We start from the raw sequence: 23,855 nt of genomic DNA, 5'->3' as shown, positions 1-23,855 counted from the left end.
ATGCGATTAGTCGACTTAATGGTTGAATATTTGGTGACCAGTCGACTGTTAAAATAGTCGTAGACCTCATGAACAACAGATGAACCATAAGAGAAGAACAGAGACAACAACGGTGGAAAAAACAAACAAAGAAAACAAATCAAAGACAAACCTCAAGATTCCACTCTAAAGTGTTTTGTCTTCTACGAGACAGATGACGCGAGAACACTGGATAAAGAATATGAAGGACTGTTGTTTTGATTATTATTCATTTTCATTTAAAGTTGACGCTTGTTTGTTTATCATTACAATGATTTATTAAGATGATATTTTTATAAACTACGTAACATCTTTACCTGCTACACAAACATACAAATGTATCTATGAGCTGCTTCACTGAAGAACAAAGTGATGACAGACTTTGACTCGTGTTTCCACCTCTGACTTTACATTTGAGCTTTGATGATGTAGAAAAGATGATGTTCTGACCTGAGAGTCTCCAGGTGACAGTGTGGACTCTTCAGTCCAGCAGACAGCAGCTCCACTCCTGGATCCTGCAGCTTGTTGTCACTCAGGTCCAGTAGAGTCAGACTAGAGGACGGAGAGCTGAGGACTGAGGACAGAAGTGAACAACTTCTCTCTGACAGTCCACAGTTGCTCAGCCTGTGAAAGAGACGAGTTTCATCAACAAGTGACTTTTTCAATTTTCTATTTGACAAGAATTGAAAGAGTTTATTTAAAGACAAACTCAACTATTTCCATTGATAAGATCTTCAGTTGTGGTTTGTTGTCTGCTTCCTCTCTAATATAGTTCAGTCAAAGTTTCTTTCAAACCTTTGATACCAACTATTGACACGTCATTGATTCATGCTGGACTTTTGAACATCAACAAGTGTTTGATTGAATGTGTTCATGTTATGGTTGATTTGATGTTGATGGACCAGATGAAGAGAAACTATGGAAGTATATCAGTTCCATCACAATATTGAATGGTTTCAACCTTTCAACTGTTGAATTACTTTTTTGAATAATTGAAGATTAAATAATTAAATGCTTTGTATATTAAAGGTTTTATTAATTTAATTGAATAATAAAAACAATATTTTTTAATTGAGTTAAGTTTTTTTTCAACCATATAGTTTAATATTGTTGTCAACAAGTATCCTTTTAAATTCATTATAAAAATGTCAAAGTGTTTAAAATCCAATAGAAATTTTAACCCTGGAGTTTTGAAGAGGTAAAAAATATTTATATTTTAATGTAGTTTTGAAGAGGTAAAAAAAAAAAAAAAATAATAATATTATTTTAATGTTGTAGTTTTGAAGAGATACAAAATATTTATATTTTAATGTTGTAGTTTTGAAGAGTTAAAAAACATTTATATTTTAATGTTGTAGTTTTGAAGAGTAAAAAAATATTTATATTTTAATGTTGTAGTTTTGAAGAGTTAAAAAATATTTATATTTTAATGTTGTAGTTTTGAAGAGTTAAAAAACATTTATATTTTAATGTTGTAGTTTTGAAGAGTTAAAAAATATTTATATTTTAATGTTGTACTTTTGAAGAGGTAAAAAATATTTATATTTTAATGTTGTAGTTTTGAAGAGTTAAAAAATATTTATATTTTAATGTTGTACTTTTGAAGAGGTAAAAAATATTTATATTTTAATGTTGTAGTTTTTTTGTACCTCTTGAAAACTATAACATTAAAAAATTGTTGCCCAAATGTGTAAAATGTTGTTTTTTGAAGGCTCAAAAAAGTTGTAAAATATAAATATTTTGTACCTCTTCTTAATGTTGGAGTTTTGAAGAGGTAAAAAAAATAATAATAATAATAATATTTTAAAGTTGTATTTTTATTTTATTTTATTTTATTTTACGTCTTCAAATCTACAACATTAATATATATATATATATATATATATATATATTTTAACTCTTCAAATCTACAACATTAAAATATAAATATTTTTTACCTCTTTTTTTTACCTCTTCAAAACACAGACATTATAAAAATGCTGGTATGGAATTATAAATTTAAAAAATCGAGATTCAATATTTTTAACAAGTATCCTTTTAAATCTATTTTTTAAACGTGTTTAAAATCCAATATATAATATATATATTAAACTCTATGTCTAAAAAGAATTTCCATTATTCAATGAAAACAAAACCAACCTTTCAATATTTAAATTATTGAATTAAATTATTCAAAAAATAATTCTATGGTTAAAAAAATAGAACATTTCAATAAAATTAAATATTAAATTCAATCCTTCAATTCTCTGATGACACTGATCTACTTGCATAAGAAACAAAGCAAATGTTTTTCAATATTCAGTTCATGAGCTGAAAATAGATTCAACTGCTCCAACAGGAAGTGACATTTATACTGACGTGTACAAAATACTTATTAAGTGAACAAAGATCTGCTGTTTTTTTGTTTATGTTTTAAGTCTCCGTTGATGGTTGTTTTGACTCTGTTGGTTTGGACTGTTGCTGAATGAATTGGAGTCTCAGTAAAAGACATGACAAACAAAACTTATGGCTTCAATGAACATTTATGAACATATTTAGCTTCAAAAGAAGCTTAAAGTAAGTAAAGTAGTTTTGTTTCATCAAAGAAACTTCATGATAAATTGAAGAAAAATGTAAGAATGATGCGATTAGTCGACTTAATGGTTGAATATTTGGTGAGCAGTCGACTGTTAAAATAGTCGTAGACCTCATGAACAACAGATGAACCATAAGAGAAGAACAGAGACAACAACGGTGGAAAAAACAAACAATGAAAACAAATCAAAGACAAACCTCAAGATTCCACTCTAAAGTGTTTTGTCTTCTACGAGACAGATGACGCGAGAACACTGGATAAAGAATATGAAGGACTGTTGTTTTGATTATTATTCATTTTCATTTAAAGTTGACGCTTGTTTGTTTATCATTACAATGATTTATTAAGATGATATTTTTATAAACTACGTAACATCTTTACCTGCTACACAAACATACAAATGTATCTATGAGCTGCTTCACTGAAGAACAAAGTGATGACAGACTTTGACTCGTGTTTCCACCTCTGACTTTACATTTGAGCTTTGATGATGTAGAAAAGATGATGTTCTGACCTGAGAGTCTCCAGGTGACAGTGTGGACTCTTCAGTCCAGCAGACAGCAGCTCCACTCCTGGATCCTGCAGCTTGTTGTCACTCAGGTCCAGTAGAGTCAGACTAGAGGACGGAGAGCTGAGGACTGAGGACAGAAGTGAACAACTTCTCTCTGATAGTCCACACCAGCTCAGCCTGTGAAAGAGACGAGTTTCATCAACAAGTGACTTTTTCAATTTTCTATTTGACAAGAATTGAAAGAGTTTATTTAAAGACAAACTCAACTATTTCCATTGATAAGATCTTCAGTTGTGGTTTGTTGTCTGCTTCCTCTCTAATATAGTTCAGTCAAAGTTTCTTTCAAACCTTTGATACCAACTATTGACACGTCATTGATTCATGCTGGACTTTTGAACATCAACAAGTGTTTGATTGAATGTGTTCATGTTATGGTTGATTTGATGTTGATGGACCAGATGAAGAGAAACTATGGAAGTATATCAGTTCCATCACAATATTGAATGGTTTCAACCTTTCAACTGTTGAATTACTTTTTTGAATAATTGAAGATTAAATAATTAAATGCTTTGTATATTAAAGGTTTTATTAATTTAATTGAATAATAATAACAATATTTTTTAATTGAGTTAAGTTTTTTTTCAACCATATAGTTTAATATTGTTGTCAACAAGTATCCTTTTAAATTCATTATAAAAATGTCAAAGTGTTTAAAATCCAATAGAAATTTTAACCCTGGAGTTTTGAAGAGGTAAAAAATATTTATATTTTAATGTAGTTTTGAAGAGGTAAAAAAAAAAAAATAATAATAATATTATTTTAATGTTGTAGTTTTGAAGAGATACAAAATATTTATATTTTAATGTTGTAGTTTTGAAGAGTTAAAAAACATTTATATTTTAATGTTGTAGTTTTGAAGAGTAAAAAAATATTTATATTTTAATGTTGTAGTTTTGAAGAGTTAAAAAATATTTATATTTTAATGTTGTAGTTTTGAAGAGTTAAAAAACATTTATATTTTAATGTTGTAGTTTTGAAGAGTTAAAAAATATTTATATTTTAATGTTGTACTTTTGAAGAGGTAAAAAATATTTATATTTTAATGTTGTAGTTTTGAAGAGTTAAAAAATATTTATATTTTAATGTTGTACTTTTGAAGAGGTAAAAAATATTTATATTTTAATGTTGTAGTTTTTTTGTACCTCTTGAAAACTATAACATTAAAAAATTGTTGCCCAAATGTGTAAAATGTTGTTTTTTGAAGGCTCAAAAAAGTTGTAAAATATAAATATTTTGTACCTCTTCTTAATGTTGGAGTTTTGAAGAGGTAAAAAAAATAATAATAATAATAATATTTTAAAGTTGTATTTTTATTTTATTTTATTTTATTTTACGTCTTCAAATCTACAACATTAATATATATATATATATATATATATATATATTTTAACTCTTCAAATCTACAACATTAAAATATAAATATTTTTTACCTCTTTTTTTTACCTCTTCAAAACACAGACATTATAAAAATGCTGGTATGGAATTATAAATTTAAAAAATCGAGATTCAATATTTTTAACAAGTATCCTTTTAAATCTATTTTTTAAACGTGTTTAAAATCCAATATATAATATATATATTAAACTCTATGTCTAAAAAGAATTTCCATTATTCAATGAAAACAAAACCAACCTTTCAATATTTAAATTATTGAATTAAATTATTCAAAAAATAATTCTATGGTTAAAAAAATAGAACATTTCAATAAAATTAAATATTAAATTCAATCCTTCAATTCTCTGATGACACTGATCTACTTGCATAAGAAACAAAGCAAATGTTTTTCAATATTCAGTTCATGAGCTGAAAATAGATTCAACTGCTCCAACAGGAAGTGACATTTATACTGACGTGTACAAAATACTTATTAAGTGAACAAAGATCTGCTGTTTTTTTGTTTATGTTTTAAGTCTCCGTTGATGGTTGTTTTGACTCTGTTGGTTTGAACTGTTGCTGAATGAATTGGAGTCTCAGTAAAAGACATGACAAACAAAACTTATGGCTTCAATGAACATTTATGAACATATTTAGCTTCAAAAGAAGCTTAAAGTAAGTAAAGTAGTTTTGTTTCATCAAAGAAACTTCATGATAAATTGAAGAAAAATGTAAGAATGATGCGATTAGTCGACTTAATGGTTGAATATTTGGTGAGCAGTCGACTGTTAAAATAGTCGTAGACCTCATGAACAACAGATGAACCATAAGAGAAGAACAGAGACAACAACGGTGGAAAAAACAAACAATGAAAACAAATCAAAGACAAACCTCAAGATTCCACTCTAAAGTGTTTTGTCTTCTACGAGACAGATGACGCGAGAACACTGGATAAAGAATATGAAGGACTGTTGTTTTGATTATTATTCATTTTCATTTAAAGTTGACGCTTGTTTGTTTATCATTACAATGATTTATTAAGATGATATTTTTATAAACTACGTAACATCTTTACCTGCTACACAAACATACAAATGTATCTATGAGCTGCTTCACTGAAGAACAAAGTGATGACAGACTTTGACTCGTGTTTCCACCTCTGACTTTACATTTGAGCTTTGATGATGTAGAAAAGATGATGTTCTGACCTGAGAGTCTCCAGGTGACAGTGTGGACTCTTCAGTCCAGCAGACAGCAGCTCCACTCCTGGATCCTGCAGGTTGTTGTCACTCAGGTCCAGTAGAGTCAGACTAGAGGACGGAGAGCTGAGGACTGAGGACAGAAGTGAACAACTTCTCTCTGACAGTCGACAGTTGCTCAGCCTGTGAAAGAGACGAGTTTCATCAACAAGTGACTTTTTCAATTTTCTATTTGACAAGAATTGAAAGAGTTTATTTAAAGACAAACTCAACTATTTCCATTGATAAGATCTTCAGTTGTGGTTTGTTGTCTGCTTACTAATCCTTTTAAATTCATAAAAATGTCAAAGTGTTTAAAATCCAATATAAATTTTAACCCTGGAGTTTTGAAGAGGTAAAAAACATTTATATTTTAATGTTGTAGTTTTGAAGAGATAAAAAACATTTATATTTTAATGTTGTAGTTTTGAAGAGTTAAAAAACATTTATATTTTAATGTTGTAGTTTTGAAGAGTTAAAAAACATTTATATTTTAATGTTGTAGTTTTGAAGAGTTAAAAAACATTTACATTTTAATGTTGTAGTTTTGAAGAGTTAAAAAACATTTATATTTTAATGTTGTAGTTTTGAAGAGTTAAAAAACATTTATATTTTAATGTTGTAGTTTTGAAGAGTTAAAAAACATTTATATTTTAATGTTGTAGTTTTGAAGAGTTAAAAAACATTTATATTTTAATGTTGTAGTTTTGAAGAGTTAAAAAACATTTATATTTTAATGTTGTAGTTTTGAAGAGTTAAAAAACATTTATATTTTAATGTTGTAGTTTTGAAGAGGTAAAAAATATTTATATTTTAATGTTGTAGTTTTTTTGTACCTCTTCAAAACTATAACATTAAAACATTGTTGCCCAAATGTGTAAAATGTTGTTTTTTGAAGGCTCGAAAAAGTTGTAAAATATAAATATTTTGTACCTCTTCAAAACAACAACATTAAAATATAAATGTTTTTTAACTCTTCAAAACTACAACATTAAAATATAAATATTTTTTACCTCTTCAAAACACAGACATTATATAAATGCTGGTATGGAATCATAAATTAAAAAAATCGAGATTCAATATTTTTAACAAGTATCCTTTTACATTATTTTTTTAAACGTGTTTAAAATCCAATATATTATATATATATTAAACTTTATGTCTAAAAAATGTTTCCATTATTCAATGAAAACAAAACCAACCTTTCAATATTTAAATTATTGAATTAAATTTTTCAGAAAATAATTCTATGGTTAAAAAAATAGAACATTTTAATAAAATTAAATGTTAAATTCAATCCTTCAATTCTCTGATGACACTGATCTACTTGCATAAGAAACAAAACAAATGTTTTTCAATATTCAGTTCATGAGCTGAAAATAGATTCAACTGCTCCAACAGGAAGTGACATTTATACTGACGTGTACAAAATACTTATTAAGTGAACAAAGATCTGCTGTTTTTTTGTTTATGTTTTAAGTCTCCGTTGATGGTTGTTTTGACTCTGTTGGTTTGGACTGTTGCTGAATGAATTGGAGTCTCAGTAAAAGACATGACAAACAAAACTTATGGCTTCAATGAACATTTATGAACATATTTAGCTTCAAAAGAAGCTTAAAGTAAGTAAAGTAGTTTTGTTTCATCAAAGAAACTTCATGATAAATTGAAGAAAAATGTAAGAATGATGCGATTAGTCGACTTAATGGTTGAATATTTGGTGAGCAGTCGACTGTTAAAATAGTCGTAGACCTCATGAACAACAGATGAACCATAAGAGAAGAACAGAGACAACAACGGTGGAAAAAACAAACAAAGAAAACAAATGAAAGACAAACCTCAAGATTCCACTCTAAAGTGTTTTGTCTTCTACGAGACAGATGACGCGAGAACACTGGATAAAGAATATGAAGGACTGTTGTTTTGATTATTATTCATTTTCATTTAAAGTTGACGCTTGTTTGTTTATCATTACAATGATTTATTAAGAGGATATTTTTATAAACTACGTAACATCTTTACCTGCTACACAAACATACAAATGTATCTATGAGCTGCTTCACTGAAGAACAAAGTGATGACAGACTTTGACTCGTGTTTCCACCTCTGACTTTACATTTGAGCTTTGATGATGTAGAAAAGATGATGTTCTGACCTGAGAGTCTCCAGGTGACAGTGTGGACTCTTCAGTCCAGCAGACAGCAGCTCCACTCCTGGATCCTGCAGCTTGTTGTCACTCAGGTCCAGTAGAGTCAGACTAGAGGACGGAGAGCTGAGGACTGAGGACAGAAGTGAACAACTTCTCTCTGACAGTCCACAGTTGTTCAGCCTGTGAAAGAGACGAGTTTCATCAACAAGTGACATTTTTTTAATTTTCTATTTGACAAGAATTGAAAGAGTTTATTTATAGTTTAATATTGTTATTTTAGTAATAAATAAAATGAAAAAAATTCAAGATTCAATATTTTTGACAAGTGGCTTTTTTAATTTAATATACAAATGTGAAAGTGTTTAAAATCCAATATATAATATATATTCAAATTATTTAATTAAATGATTCAGAAAATATTTCTATGGTTAAAAAAATACATCATTTTAATAAAATTGAATGTTAAATTCAATCCTTCAATTCTCTGATGACACTGATCTACTTGCATAAGAAACAAAGCAAATGTTTTTCAATATTCAGTTCATGAGCTGAAAATAGATTCAACTGCTCCAACAGGAAGTGACATTTATGAGAATATTTAAAAAGAATCTTAAAGTTATACCTGACATGAATATTTTAAATTAAATACACACAGTCGGACAAAGAGGATTATGAAGACGAACCCCTTTGATTTTATTATTTATTTTTATAGAACACATTTCCTGAGAAAAAGACAAGAGTTGACCTTTTGTATGAAACAGTAAAGTTAAATAAAGCTGCATTTTTATTGATGTAACCTTCGTGGTTTTGTTTCATTCAAGAAACTTCATGTGAATTTAAGATGAAGATTTTGTAGAAATCAGGCTCAGAGCTGCTGTGAAGGTCACACATGCTAACTTAAGTTTATTTTCTATAAATAAATGTTGCGTACACATTCATTTGTGTATACGCAGTATAATTAATGAGGCCACATGTTTTAAATATGTCGTTTTGATTATTATTCATTTTCATTTAAAGTTGACGCTTGTTTGTTTATCATTACAATGATTTATTAAGATGATATTTTTATAAACTACGTAACATCTTTACTTTTCAATTCTCTATTTGACAAGACTGAACTAGTTACATCATAAAATCACATATTGTATGAATATTTGAGGAAGGTTTGTCTAAATTAGGATCAGTTTGTTAAACACGATGACAAACACAACAATCATCAAAGAGTAAATCAAACATTCATGTTTAGTTCATATCATCAGAAATGTTTGAACAACTTACAGAACTTTGTTTGCAGCTTGAACCACCGGCAGAAGCCTCTCAAGAACCTCGTCTGAAGCAGAGTATTTCTTCAGGTCAAACTCGTCCAGATGTTCCTCTGAGGACAGTAAGATGAAGGCCAGGGCCGACCACTGAGAAGAAGACATTTGATCAGAGAGACATCCTGATCTCATCTGCTGTTGGACCTTCTCCACCAGAGAAGTGTCCTTCACTTCATTCAGACAGTGGAACAGGTTGATGATTCTCTCTGGTGACACATCCTCACTGATCTTCTTCTTGATGAGCTCTGCTGTGTTGTGATTGGTCCAGGAGCTACTTCCTGTCTGTGTCAACAAACCTGGAAGGAGACTCTGGCTGGTCTGCAGAGAAAGACCCAGAAGGAAGCGCAGGAACAAGTCCAGATGTCCATTTGGACTTTTCAGAGTTTCATCTATTGCTGTCTGGTAGAACCTTTCTGTTTGACTTTTGTCGATTTCTGTCAGTTTGGATGTTATTTTTGATTCCAGCAGGTTGACTCCGGAGTTGATGAAGGTCTGGTGGACGTGAAGAGCAGCCAGAAACTCCTGAACACTCAGGTGGATGAAGCAGAACACCTTGTCCTGGTACAGTCCTCTCTCCTCTCTGAAGATCTGAGTGAACACTCCTGAGTAAACTGAAGCTGCTGAGATGTCGATGTCACACTCTGTGAGGTCTGACTTATAGAAGATCAAGTTTCCTCTCTGCAGATGCACAAAAGCCAGTTTTCCCAGAGACTCCATCATCTTCTTGCTCTCATGATCCCAAACTGTGTCAGTCCCAGATCCTCCGTCGAACTTCAGCTTCTTGACTTTGATCTGAACCACCAGGAAGTAGATGAACATCTCAGTCAGGGTGTTGGGCAGCTGTCCTGTCTCTGTGCTCTTCAACATGTCCAGAACTGTGGCAGTGATCCAGCAGAAGATCGGGATGTGACACATGATGTAGATGCTTCGTGACCTCCTGATGTGAGACATGATGCTGCTGGTCTGCTCCTCATCTCTGAACCTCTTCCTGAAGTACTCCTCCTTCTGGAGGTCATTGAACCCTCTGACCTCTGTCACCATGTCCACACACTCAGGAGGGATCTGATTGGCTGCTGCAGGTCGTGTGGTGATCCAGAGACGAGCTGAGGGAAGAAGATCCCCCCTGATGAGGTTTGTCAGCAGGACGTCTACTGAGGTGGACTCTGTAGCTTCTATCAGGCGCCGACTGTTGAGGAAGTCCAGAGGGAGTCGACACTCGTCCAGACCATCAAAGATGAACAGAAGCTGGAGTCCTTCAAAGCTGCTGAGTCTGGATTCTCTGGTTTCAGGAAAGAAAAGATGAACAAGTTCCATCAAACTCAACTTCTTCTCTTTCAGCAGGTTCAGCTCTCTGAAGGTGAAAGGAAACAAGAAGTGGAAGTTCTGGTGGGCTTTGTCTTCAGCCCAGTCCAGAGTGACCTTCTGTGTCAGGAGGGTCTTCCCAATGCCAGCCACGCCCTTCGTCAGCAGTGTTCTGATTGGTCGTTCAGGCGAGGCTTTAAAGAGGTCTTCTTGTCTGATGGTGGTTTCTGGTCTGGTCTGGTTCCTGGTGGCTGCTTCGATCTGTCGGACCTCGTGCTCCTGGTTGACCTGGTCTGTGCCCCCCTCAGTGATGTAGAGCTCAGTGAAGATCTCATTCAGAGGAGCAGAGTTTCCTGCTTTAGTGACCCCCTCAGACACACTGTGGAACTTCTTCTGCAGGCTCCTCTTCAGTCGTCCTCCACACTCTGAAGCAAGACTTCCTGAATGAAGACATAAGTCACACGAGTCAGAAGATTGTAGAAGGTGAAAATGGAGTAAAATCTTCAGATCTGATGCAAGTGTTCTTCATCTTCATCATGTTTGTTCACATGTTCTTACTGCTCCACAGACGCTCGGCCAGATCCTCCTCCTCCATGTCCTTCAGGAGATGAACTGTGATCTTCAGGAATTCTTCTCTGATGCTTCTCCACTTCTCATCTTCCTCCTCAGTCTGTGGAGTCTCTGGACTCACAAACCTCCAGACTCTCTTCAGCTCCTTCTGCATATAGTTGTAGAAGTTTCTCTCCAGTGACTGGAACAGAATCACAGAGAAGAAAGTCAGAGTGATAGTGGATCATCTCAAGAACCACAAAGACCAGAAGCTTTAACTTGGATTCAGCTGAAGGATGATGAACAGAAGGAACCTCTAGGATGAGGACCTCCTCTGGCTCATGAACATACCAGCCGTTTGATTTCCAGTTGTGAAGGATGTTGCTGACCAATGAGAAGCTCTGAGTTCTGATGGTCCACTCTGAGAAGAAGAGATGAAATCAAACTGTAAATAAACTCTTGTTGTGTTGAAGGTTCTGATCAAAAGTAAACTAGAAGGTTCCTTTTAAAACCCACTTTCATCTCCATTAGAACTTAAATCTTGTCAAGCCAGACTGTTTATTTTAAATATAATTTTGATAAAAAATGATTCTTCTCGGTCTTGTTCTTCAAAGTCTCATAACAGTCCAGAATATTCTGGTTCCTCCTGCTGGATCCTGATGAAAACACAACTCTGATCAACTCTCATCGGTTTCTATCCTGGTATTCACCAGCTGAACCACTAGATGTCCTCACACTGCTGCACATGTCCACCTCTGCACTACAACTGTGAAAGCAACGTTTGAGGTTTTTAATTGTGTCTTTATCTCCCCCTGCTGGTGATGTGAGTGAAGTGAAGTTCTCTGGTTTAATGTGTGTATGAACCTGGTAGACTCACACTTGTTCACTCTCACCTCACACCTGGAGACTCTTCACTTCCTCTGAAGTCAATCCATTTCCCCATTGAATGATCACTCTTCAGAGACACACAGCAGGGTTCTGGTCCAGATCTTGGTCCAGGTCCAGCAGGTTCTTGCTGCTGCTTTGATCTTGAACACAGAAGTAGAATGAGTGAGAATGAAGACATGGAGGTGCTAAAAATGGATCAAGGGATTGACTTTTTACGAAAGAACATGTTTTTTTTAGAAAGAACAAGCTGGACATATTTATTAAATTTTGAGTTTATTTGACTTCCTTGAAAGAAGAGAAATGTCAACTGAACTTTAGTCTGAGCTTTTGTTGTTTAGTCTGTATCTTTTGTTTTTCTTTTCCTTCTTTATTTGTGGTGTTTTTCTTTACTTTGAAAATTCAATAAAGAAATCTTAAAAAAACAAAAAACTATCCGAGTCAAACCATCAGACGCTAGATTTGTAGTGCGCGTAATGACAGAACATTACGGTAGCAGTGACGAAGCGTGAAAGAAATGTCTGTGTTTACGAAGCTCCTGATATTAGTTCAAGTTGATGCTCCAGTGGCGTCACTAGCCTGAATGGATCATGACTAGAACCAACAGCTTTAAAGCAGGAGTTCAGGGATTGAGCCTCGGTGTTGATGTTTATAAATGTTATTTATTTATTGTGTTGTTGCTACAGCAGCAAACTTGCCATCCATTCACTTATTTATTTGTGTTCAGTGTTGTTGAGGAGATCGTTATTTGTGATCATTCTCTTGTGAAAAGCTTCAGATAAATGCATGTATACAAGCCAGGCTTTGGTTCAGTTTGTGGAGGTGCGCTCGGTTTGCTCACCCAGTTGTCCAGGAGGTATTATGTGCTCACATAAGTTTAGGGTCTGCAGCCTCAAAAAAGAAGACACTGCTATGTGAAGTTGTGGCACAATTGGAGTCGAGGGTTTTTAACTCCACACTTTTAACTGACTTTAATGCAAATCTGGAATTCCAGAAATTCACGTAACAAGCCTCAAAAACTTTCTACTCTGTAATAGTTAATAATACAGTATTCTAACAAATCTTAACAATTCTAAGGTAGTACATTCTTCAGAATAAACTACCTGGTGTCTATAATGTGAGAATATTGATTGATAAATAAAACTAAAAAAAACGAGAGGTAGCCTATTTTGTAATGTTAATTATTAATTAAAATGATGCCTCTCGTTGTTGGCTAATGGCAAAAATATATAAATAATGTTTCAACACTGAACAAAAACAAATAAGTAAAATAAAATAAAAAAAAACACTATAAAAAAACAGCAACAGGTAAATATAAATCACTTCGTACTTTCACACACAGAATTTTTTGAAGTTTTACAAATGTATTTTTGTTTTGTACATTAAAATTATATATTTACAAGTACAAATGTTTTGTCAATACAAAAAAAAAGTGACAAATATTAATTTTACATTTGTGGATATCACAACACACGTGCAACCATTGAATATTTGCAGATCACCCTCTAAACAGTTACAAATATAAGTGAGACAAAAATAGCTCCGTAACCCATGAGCTTTTTAATTGTGTCTTTATCTCCCCCTGCTGGTGATATGAGTGAAGTAAAGTTCTCTGGTTTAATGTGTGTATGAACCTGGTAGACTCACACTTGTTCACTCTCACCTCACACCTGGAGACTCTTCACTTCCTCTGAAGTCAATCACTCTAGGGATTGAAGCATCACTCTTCAGAGACACACAGCAGGGTTCTGGTCCAGATCTTGGTCCAGGTCCAGCAGGTTCTTGCTGCTGCTTTGATCTTGAACACAGAAGTAGAATGAGTGAGAATGAAGACATGGAGGACAATCTTGGAGGTCCTTGTCTCACCTCTGAGTGCTGGTCTGTTCATCGTGCTCCTCACACTGAGGGTATTTAAAGGAGTCTCTGTCCTCACCATGAGTCTCAGCAGAGTCTTCACCTTCACACAAACACACTCATGACATTCTTGTCAACATCAAAAGTTGTTCTCGCCTCATAGTGTAAAAACTATAATCAATCCTTTCATAATGTCTTGTTTTCATGAGAGGAAAACAGATTTTACTTCACACGTTCTGCGCCCTCTACAGGCAGGGTTAGATGGAGCAGATGTAACCCAGGTGAAATAAGCCTTAGGTTAATAAATAGTTTATAAATTAGAATAAATAAATACACGAAATTCATCATTTAAATAACTTACATTACTGACATTAAAACATCTAAAATAGATAAATACGATTTAAAACATTATTTCATGGCGTGGTATTTTGTTGTTTTTCATTGGTTAAGAGGTTGATATCCATTAGCGAATCACAGCGCTGATAGTTGGTGATGCGGAACCGAATCCAGGAAGTGAGAGCAGGTGCGCTCGCTCGTGTAGAACTCCGGAGAAGAAACCGTTAAGAGAAGAGCAGAGACTAGTGATGGCGAGATGAAGCCTCATGAAGCACTGAAGCCTCGCAGCCGAGTAGTTCATCTTTGGAGCAAAGCCTCATGAGGCTTCATTTGCACGACCATGCCATCATGTGGACAATTCGGAGCATTGCATATTTTGTGCGCAAATGATTGTCTCTGCCAGAGACGTGTTTTGACGATTTATTTTCCTATTGCAAGTGTTTTCTTTACCTTTCTGTCTATGTCGATAGACTGTGGTTTTGTTTACCGTTTTAGTTTTGAGTCATTGACGAACTTCGCGGAGGAAAAGTTTTTCTTTTGAAGATCAAGCACCCAGCGCGTGCTCGTGAACAGTGGATGGCGAGCTAACCCAACTAGGAGCTACGACTGAACTGTGTGTTTTTGTGACACTTTTCTCTCGTGTTTTGGGAGAGTGGACATCGCGTTCCCGTTGTTTAAGTTTTTCCCCCCTTTCCCTGCCGAGGAATACTCTCCAGGACCGCGGTAAGACTGTTCCGGTTCAAACCGCATTTTCCCCTCTGGATTACGTGAACAGTGCGTGGACTGCTTCGCGCTGTTGTGTGGAAGGGTAACGGTTTCCCTTTTACCTGCTAACGGACTGTTTAGCACTAAAAACTGATTGAATAGACACTTGAACAGTTTATTATTTTATGTTTCATACTATGGTGCATATCTTGAATGTTTTGAACTGAAATGTTGATTGCAACTGCATTTTCTCATGTGGGTTTTGTGAGATGCCCTGTGGTTCATGGTTGTAATACTTGAAAGAAACTAGTTATGTCAAAATAACTTCAAACTTACTGGATAACAATTCAAACTAGAATACAAAAGAGCTCTGAAATAATAACTCGACTACTGAAACTAACTAAGGTTAAGTTAACTAGAGACTAAAGGATTCAAAAAGGTTTCTTAATCTAAAAGGTAACTGAGTAAAACTCAGGTTCTTCGAATTCATTTTGCATTTATGCGAATGTTTGTGTTCCTATGTTGTATGTATGTCATGTCTGTAAATGTCTAAAGGATCCATTTTCTAACTACTATTTTCATTCTCATTAGATAAAGCCGGCAATCTAAACTAAACTTTTGGTCTGTGATGTGTTCTCTTGTCAATCATTATTTTAGCCAATTTACTGCTCTTCCTACGAACCTAGTTTCTAGTCCCACAACAACTCACTATTAATATTTGTAGTAAGTGCTACACTGAGGTATCTTCTATCCACAGACGCAGATGGAACTATGAAATGAGGCGTCCACTATCCAGCATTAGCAGCTTCTCTACTCGATAAAATCTCTTTCCACACTGAGATCTCAGGCTTTCTGGTCCTTGTTTTTGAGCCATTAGAGCTAATCTTCCTAAAGAAAGTCCAGCCCTTTTCTTCAATCCCTCCTGTCGGCACTCACCTGAGGGACCAGACCATCTCATCAGCTCCACCTGCCTGCAATTATTGAAGGAGAACAATAGGCTGCTTGGAGCTCCAGTCTTCTCCTTTCTTGTGCTGTGTCTCAAATCGCATACTTGCGTACTCAAAGTTAGTATTTTTAGTGCATAAGAGTGTCTCAATTCTTAGTATGCGAAATTTAGTGCACCATGCACACTAAATTTTCACTAAAACGAAAATGATGATGATGATGATGATGATGATGATGATGATGCTCTGATCGTCTCTGAGCTTCATTAGAATTTGTGGCTCACCTGCTCAACACATGCACTTATTCTTACTATGTTTTTAAAATGAAAGTGTTTTCTTTGCATGTAGTTATTATGTGATGGTGTATTTATACAAGTGTGTTTTTAAGGATATAGCTTCGATCACGTGATCACATGAAGGAAACCGGCTTTAGCTGCTTTCATTCTGCAGCTTCACTTTGATATAACTGACTGACGTGATGTTGTTTCACAAGAACGTCTGTGACTCTCGTAGAGAAGACTTGAAGGATCCCACTGTGTTTGTTATGTTATAAAAACAATCTTATAATTCCTTATCGTTTTTTCCTAATTGTGTGAAATGCCTGGAAAACAACTCAATATAAATCGATCATGTTGTCTTAATAAATAAAGATAATTAATTAAGTGAATGAGAAACATATTTTTAAGTTTGCAAATAATTTATTATCCACTCATGTATCTACAAACATGTTTATTTTCAATCAATATTGATATTAATGTGTCTCTGATAAACATGGATCTGAGCAGTAAATATGTACATAGAACACCTTCAAACCTGTCAGGAAGTCAATATTATTGTTATATTATTATTCTTGATAAATATAAAATTTGCTGCGCACACACTGAAAGAGAAGAGAGCTCTGATTGGCTGATGTGCATGTCACATGGTTATTGCACCGATTGCTTATCTTTCGGTAGATCGCGACCGACTGTAAGGCAGCTCTGGTCTATATTAACAATACACACTCACATGATTACACTCCCAGTTACTACAACAGCACAGACACGAGTTAATGTTATATTATTTGCTCATAAAGAATATTTATAGACAAATGAGTCACTGGTCTTCTGACCAGAACTAACCAAACAAGACACTGATCAACTCCTTCTGACGCTGGTATAAAGGGTTAGACTGAAATAAAAGTATGTGACTCATGAAACTGGTCTTTCTTGTTAGACTGTTACCAAGCCTTGTGTTCTGGTTCATTGTCAAGATTTAATTTACTGTACGTGCTTTCATTTCTCTCCTGCAGGGAATTAAAAGATAAAATATAGATATTTTCTGACGATCTCTACAGAGGAGGTCTGTAACCTAATCAACGCCATATTCAAGGATGGATTCGACATGGACGGCTTCTTCCCTCATTGTCTTGTTAATGAAGATATCGCCTGTGATGTTGATAAAATGTTCTGGACTGATCCAGATAATCCCTCATAATTTCACTGCTGGAATTTTTTTTCTTTTTTGTTAGTTCCCCCCTATATTATATATATAGTATATAGTATCTTTTCTCTTGATTGTGTTTTTTTTGTTTTGTTTTCTTTGTATTATGAACAATACTGTTGTAGCATGGCCCCTGGGTTACCAAAATAGTAAATAGCTCCCCCTTTCCACAGGGGGTTTCCCCAATGCATTTAAACATGCCATTGTGGAGCCTTTACTCAAAAAGCCAGGCTTAGACCCGACTGACCTCAGTAATTTTAGGCCTATTTCTAAGCTCCCTTTCTTGTCCAAGATCTTGGAGAAGGTGGTGTCTGAGCAGCTGTTCCTGGATCAGAGCGACATCCATGAGAAGTTTCAGTCTGGCTTCCGTAAACATCACTCTACGGAGACAGCTTTATTGAAAGTGTCCAGTGACATCATGATGTTGGCTGACTCGGGTCAATACACTGTTCTGGTTCTCTTGGATCTGTCCTCAGCCTTTGACACAGTAGATCACCAGATCCTGCTGAGAAGACTGAGGGATGAAGACTGTCTGGGTCTGTGTTACAGTGGTCCTCGTCATACCTTTCTGGGCAGTTTCAGTGTATCTGGCAATTAAACAAGGTCTGAATCATCTGTTGTGTGGAGTCCCTCAAGGTTCTGTTTTGGGTCCTTTATTATTTTTTACTGTACTTGATTCCCCTTGTCATTCAGAGATTTCCTGATGTTTCTTACCACATTTTCTCTGATGACATCCAGCTCTACTGCTCTTTTGATCCAACTGAGCCCCAGAGGCTGAACTTAGTCAATTGTTTGCTAGAAATCAAATAATGAGTGAAAACACTTTGCAGCTACATGTGGACAAAACTGAAACTCTGGTTATTTTGCTCCTAAACTTGGGAACGATCTCTGTGTTTGATGATCTACTGACTCCTTCAAGAAACATCTGTGTTTGATGATCTACTGACTCCTTCAAGAAACATCTGTGTTTGATGATCTACTGACTCCTTCAAGAAACATCTGTGTTTGATGATCTACTGACTCCTTCAAGAAACATCTGTGTTTGATGATCTACTGACTCCTTCAAGAAACATCTGTGTTTGATGATCTACTGACTCCTTCAACAAACATCTTAAATCATTCTTATTTGTGCATTTCCCTGATTTTCTGGGACTCCTGTGTTTTTCTTACGTGTCTTGATCTTTTAAAGTATATATTTTAACTATTGTTTTTGATTGTCAAAGCGCTTTGTGGCCCTGGTCTAGAAAGGCGCTTTACAAATAACATTTTCTTGCTTATAATTGCTTCTCGTTTTTTACAAATTGCGTTAAATGCCTGGAAAACAACTTATAACAACGAAACATATTTTTAAGTTTACGAATAATTTAATTTCCACTCATGTATCTAAAAACATGTGTTTATTTATAATCAATATTGATATTATGTGTCTCTGATAAACATGGATCTGAGCAGTAAATATGTACATAGAACACCTTCAAACCTGTCAAGAAGTCAAGTTTAATGCCATTATTATTCCTGAAGTATGAAATTTGCTGCACTCACACTGAAAGAGAAGAGAGCTCTGATTGGCTGATGTTCATGTCACATGAATGGTTATTTCACTGATTGCTTTTCTTCTATTTTCTTATTTCATATTATATTATGTCACGGCTCGACTGGTAGCTTGTGACCGACTATAAGGTACTTCTGGTCTATATTAACAATACACACTCACATGATCACACTCACAGTCACTACAACAGCACAGACACACAATAATAGTATATTATTTACTGATAAAGAATATTTATAGACAAGTTAGACACAGTGGTTGAAAAAGCCTCATCAGGAAGTTAAACAAATATGCACGCACACACACACACACAGAAACACACCCAAGCACACACACACACACACACACACACACACACACAAACACACAAACATTAAAGCACAGACGCAAATGTAGATACAAAACAAATACTCACATGTACAAACATAAAAAAATACTCACACGTACAGTATACAAACACACACACACACAGTTGTTTGATTGTGGTGAGATTCAGATTTTCTGCGTCATCATTTGTAGATTGAGCTGCAGTTGTTTAAAAACATCAACATGGATCGTCTCGTTGTGATTCATTTCATTTCATCAACTGCTGACTTGTGTGAGAGTCAGAGAGTCACTGACCTGTCTGCAGCTTTCTTCTTCTCCTCCTCCTCCTCTTTGGTCTCAGGTCCATGTTGGAGCAGAATTCAGCTTCTTCTGACCAGAACTGATGGAACAAGACACTGATCAACTCCTTCTGACGCTGGTATAAAGGGTTAGACTGAAATAAAAGTACGTGACTCATGAAACCGGTCTTTCTTGTTAGACTGTTACCAAGCCTTGTGTTCTGGTTCATTGTCAAGATTTTATTGACTGTACGTGCTTTCATTTCTCTCCTGCAGGGAATTAAAAGTAAAAATATATATAATTTCTGAGGATCTCTAGTTTCTTTGTCCAAAAACAACATGAACCCCTTTATCTTCATAACCATGGTTCTACAAATGATTCTTTCCGTTTACTCATTTAATGTCATTGCAACTAGTACAACGAGAAAAAAAAGATGAGCTCCACACAGCAGGGGGCAGTAGGCCTCGTCTGTAAAAGGCCTCACTTTCCACCAACAAGGCAACTTTTAGAGTCAGGAAAGCTGAAGTCTGCTGGGCCCACTTGTAAAGGTGTTGCACCCATAGTAAGTATGTTACAGTTTTTTGTATTGCATGAACACTAAAATCAAAAGTCATACACAATTATAAAAACCTTATACTCGAGGAGCAAAACTCCAGCCCAGATTAACACAACTATAAGCACAATGTCAGCTTCACACTTTTTCCAAATGACTGCACACAGAACAATTGCATGCAAACACACTTGTATCCATTACACACATATGTATATCAGCACGTCAGTGTGTCAACATTGATTTTACTAGTTTTTACTGGTTTTATATCCACCTTTATCGTCACTTTGACTGTTCATATTGCAGTTTTAATTGGTTCTTACTTGAAACTGTTTTATTTGGACATCACGACTCCCGGCTACATGCTAGTCATGGACACGTCAAACACCGTCGACTCTTCGGCGCTTCAAGGTCAGAGTCAGAACCTGCTCAAGACTCAGGACTCATCCATTTTATTGACACAATCGACTCTTTTAATTTATCACAGATTATTGATAAACCAACACACATGGTTTTATACACACTGGCCTCAACCCATCCAAAGTTTCACTGAAGGATATCTGAGTGTCGGACCATAAAGCTGTTCTATTAACAATGGACCTGGTTACTCCATCCCCCGAACTCCTCCGACTCACTCGCTCACATGTTTTTAACCCTCACTCAACATCCTCCTTCACAGAGCATTTTACTCCTGCTTTTTTAACAGCTTTAATCCTGAACCTCCCGGTTTTGGCAAAGACTTTATCCAAGATGAAAAGCACTTCATGTGCTCTCAGTGTCATTCCCACGAAAAATTTTAAAGGATGTTTTTAACACAGTTTTACACATTTTATTCAGCTCTCTTTTCCTCAGTTCTTTTAAACATGCTGTGGTTCAACCTCGTTTGAAGAAACCCAGCCTGGACCAGTTTTTACTCATTTTAGATCAATTTCTAAACTCCTGTTTTTAGCCAAAGTCTTAGAAAAGGTGGTGTCCCTCCAAATTTTATATTTTATGTCTTCATGTAATTTATTTGAAAGATTTCAATCAGGTTTAAGATCCGGTCACAGTACAGAGACTGAACTTTTAAAAGTCACTAATGACTTGTTTTTAGCTGCTGATAAAGAGGAAAGCGTGATTTTCATTATTTTAGATTTTACTGCAAACTTCGACACTGTTGACCACAATATTTTAATAGATCGTCTTAACTCTTGGGTTGGCATCAGAGAAACTGCACTGAGCTGGTTTTCTTCCTCCCTATTAAACAGAACCTTTGCGGTCGCCATGGGATACACCTCAAGTTCTACAGCCAGTGTCTCCTGTGGTGTACCTCAAGGGTCCGTTTTCTTACTTTTATTCTTTTAATACTTTCCTTTTTATTAACTTTCTCCACACTTTGCATAATTTAAATCTCCAAACACATAAAACAAATATAAAAACAAACAAACACACAAATAAATAAACTAGACAAAATAAAACATACAGGTTTCAAATGTCCATCATTCAAAGTCCAAAAGTCATTTAGGAGTGATAGTGTCAAATGAAGTCCAATTTTTTTTCAAACGCCGGGTCCACAGAGTTTCTTTCAGTCTGAGTTTCAAGGTCAATTGCTCCATGAGTCGTATTTCCCTCATAATGTTCATCCATTGCTGCAAATCAGGAGCTTCTGCTTTGAACCAGTTTCTCGTAACTTTTTTACATGCAACCAACATTATTCGCATTAGATACACATTACATGACATAACACATCGTTTATATTTCCCAGGTACATCGTTTTTTGTGTTTGGCACAGAATAGACAAGAATGGTTCCAATTGTTCTATTTACATTCTCCCAGAATATAGTTATTGTTGTACATTGCCAAAAATGTGGTCATGATGGACAACCTTCTCTCCACACATCCTCCAACATGTATCACCTGATTCGTCAAATTTACTTTTCATTCTCGGAGTAATAAAGAGTTGACAAAGAGTGAGTTGTTCTCAAACATTTATATATGGCGCTAATATCTCTGAATTGTGTTCCTCTGTATGTATTGTAGATCCATTCAAGCAGTCCTCCTGGGTCCTCGTGCTTTGTATCTGCTTTACATAGTAGTCTCTTATTTGCAAGTATGGAAAGAAATCATCTTTAACTAGTCCAGATCGTTTTAAGCTCCTGGAAACTCATTAAACCCTTTTTAGTTATTGTTCAAGTTGCTGTTATTCCTTTGTTTTCCCAGTCTTTGAATCTCATATCGTGTTGGTTTGGTTTGAATTCATCATCATATGACACCCAGTTTAGGTTTTTTACTTCTTTTTCCTGCTTTTCTTGTTGGATTATTTCAAACCACTCTTGTAAAGTGTGTAGAGTGATAGGAGCAAGAATATTGTATAACTTTCTTATGATTTTACTGTTACTAGAAGTGATCGGACCGGGAGGTCATTTATTTTTGATTCGATATCCTTCCATTTTCATCATAGGTTTCATCAAACCAACTGATCTTCTCAGTTGTGCTGCGTAAAAGTAGTCCTTGAGATTGGGAAGCCCCATCACACCTTTTTATTTGGGTAAATGGATTGTTGTGTATTTTATTCTCTGCTTTTTTCCATTCCAAATGAACCTTTTATTGTTTTTTGTAGAGTTGACTATTTGAATTGTTCGTCGAATATTATCTCGGGCTACACGTCCTGAGATGAAGCCAGTTTGGTTCGTTTTAATCAGAGTTGACATTATTTTTCCATCTTTTTTTTTTTAAATAATGGATGCAAATATTTAATAATCTACATTTAGTGCAGATATCGGTCTATAATTTCCACAAATTTCTTTGTCTTTTTCTTTTTTTCTGGATCACTGAGATTATAGCCTCAGAGAAGACTGTTTTTTAAGAGTTGAATTAAACAAGCGTAAAAGTAAGTGAATTCATTAATCTCAGGTGACCTTGTACCATTGTACTTGACACACAGTGGAAACAAAACGTATCGTCACAAAGTCTAAATAAATATTTTATTGTATCCTATATACTTATATATATCATTATATACTACTGTACACAATCCCTGTTACCTGATTATGTCGCTCTCCATGTAGGCCTTGATAGTTGTTACTACATTTTGTAATACATGAGAGACAACATTTCTGGTACTACTTTCATATACTACGGATATGATGGACAGTCATTTGGTTATTGAATAGAAAACATTTAATGAGGAAATTGCAACATTCTACCATAATCATGAAAATTCCACAGCTGGTTCCATCTGCCTGTACTGGAAAATGCTGAAAATAGGTGTCATGTTTAATAATATCTGCCTTATACAAATGATATCAAACAACAGATACAGTGAAGTCATGGCCAAACATCTCTGTCCAATCTTCTGTAGTAGATTATAGCCCTTAGACCAGGGGTCGGCAACCCGCGGCTCCAGAGCAGCATGCGGCTCTTTGATCACTCTGATGCGGCTCAGCAGTTGAAAATAATTAATGAGTATTTAATTCAAATGTATTTGATTTTAGTTCATTCATTTTCAAAATGTAATTCTATTAAGATTATTATGGCGATCTTATAAAATGTGTTAAGATATTTTTGTCGCTCTTGATACACGTCACAACCTCCAATGTGCGACACCCTCCAGTGTCTGGTTACTTTAACTTTTCCACCCCAGGTAGGCTTACTATGGAGAATTCAAAGAAAAGAAAAGTGTCTGAAGAAAACAGAACGTTCAATGCTGCGTGGGCAGATGCATTTGCTTTCACTGCTGACGAGACTGGTTTACCTGTGTGCTTAATATGCAATGAGAAACTCGCTAACAACAAAAAGTCAAATGTCGCCAATTTCCAAAATAAACACGCAGCATTTGCTCAAAAATATCCGGATGGAAATGAGAGAAAA

The 23,855-nt window shown here is 34.9% G+C and overlaps 2 protein-coding genes across 2 annotated transcripts in view; both read right to left on the bottom strand.

Moving 5' to 3' along the window:
* The window catches only part of LOC148085116 (NACHT, LRR and PYD domains-containing protein 3-like), a 449,698-nt gene that overhangs the window by 40,946 nt on the left and 384,897 nt on the right, over positions 1-23,855 (bottom strand). The window lies entirely within an intron of this gene.
* On the bottom strand, positions 426-22,516 carry LOC148085128 (NLR family CARD domain-containing protein 3-like). Its single transcript, XM_087785507.1, has 3 exons — positions 22,459-22,516; positions 9,201-11,052; positions 426-642 (listed from the first exon to the last, which is right to left on the bottom strand). Exons 1-3 carry the CDS (start codon positions 22,514-22,516, stop codon positions 426-428), a joined length of 2,127 nt encoding a protein of 708 aa, XP_087641633.1.

The sequence above is a fragment of the Callionymus lyra genome, chromosome 2 (genome assembly GCF_982586985.1).
Source record: "Callionymus lyra chromosome 2, fCalLyr1.hap1.1, whole genome shotgun sequence".
Classification (NCBI taxonomy): Eukaryota; Metazoa; Chordata; class Actinopteri; order Syngnathiformes; family Callionymidae; genus Callionymus; species Callionymus lyra.
Note: the sequence above shows the minus strand (reverse complement) of the source record. Positions and strands in the feature narration are given on the sequence as shown.

Coding starts and splice junctions, on each gene's coding strand:
- LOC148085128 (XM_087785507.1), bottom strand. CDS start 22,516: ATGGGGCTTCCCAATCTCAAGGACTACTTTTACGCAGCACAACTGAGA. Junction 11,053..22,458: donor ACAACTGAGAAGATCAGTTG/GTTTGATGAAAC, acceptor CACTTGCATCAG/ATCTGAAGATTTTACTCCAT. Junction 643..9,200: donor CAAGCTGCAAACAAAGTTCT/GTAAGTTGTTCA, acceptor TCTCTTTCACAG/GCTGAGCAACTGTGGACTGT.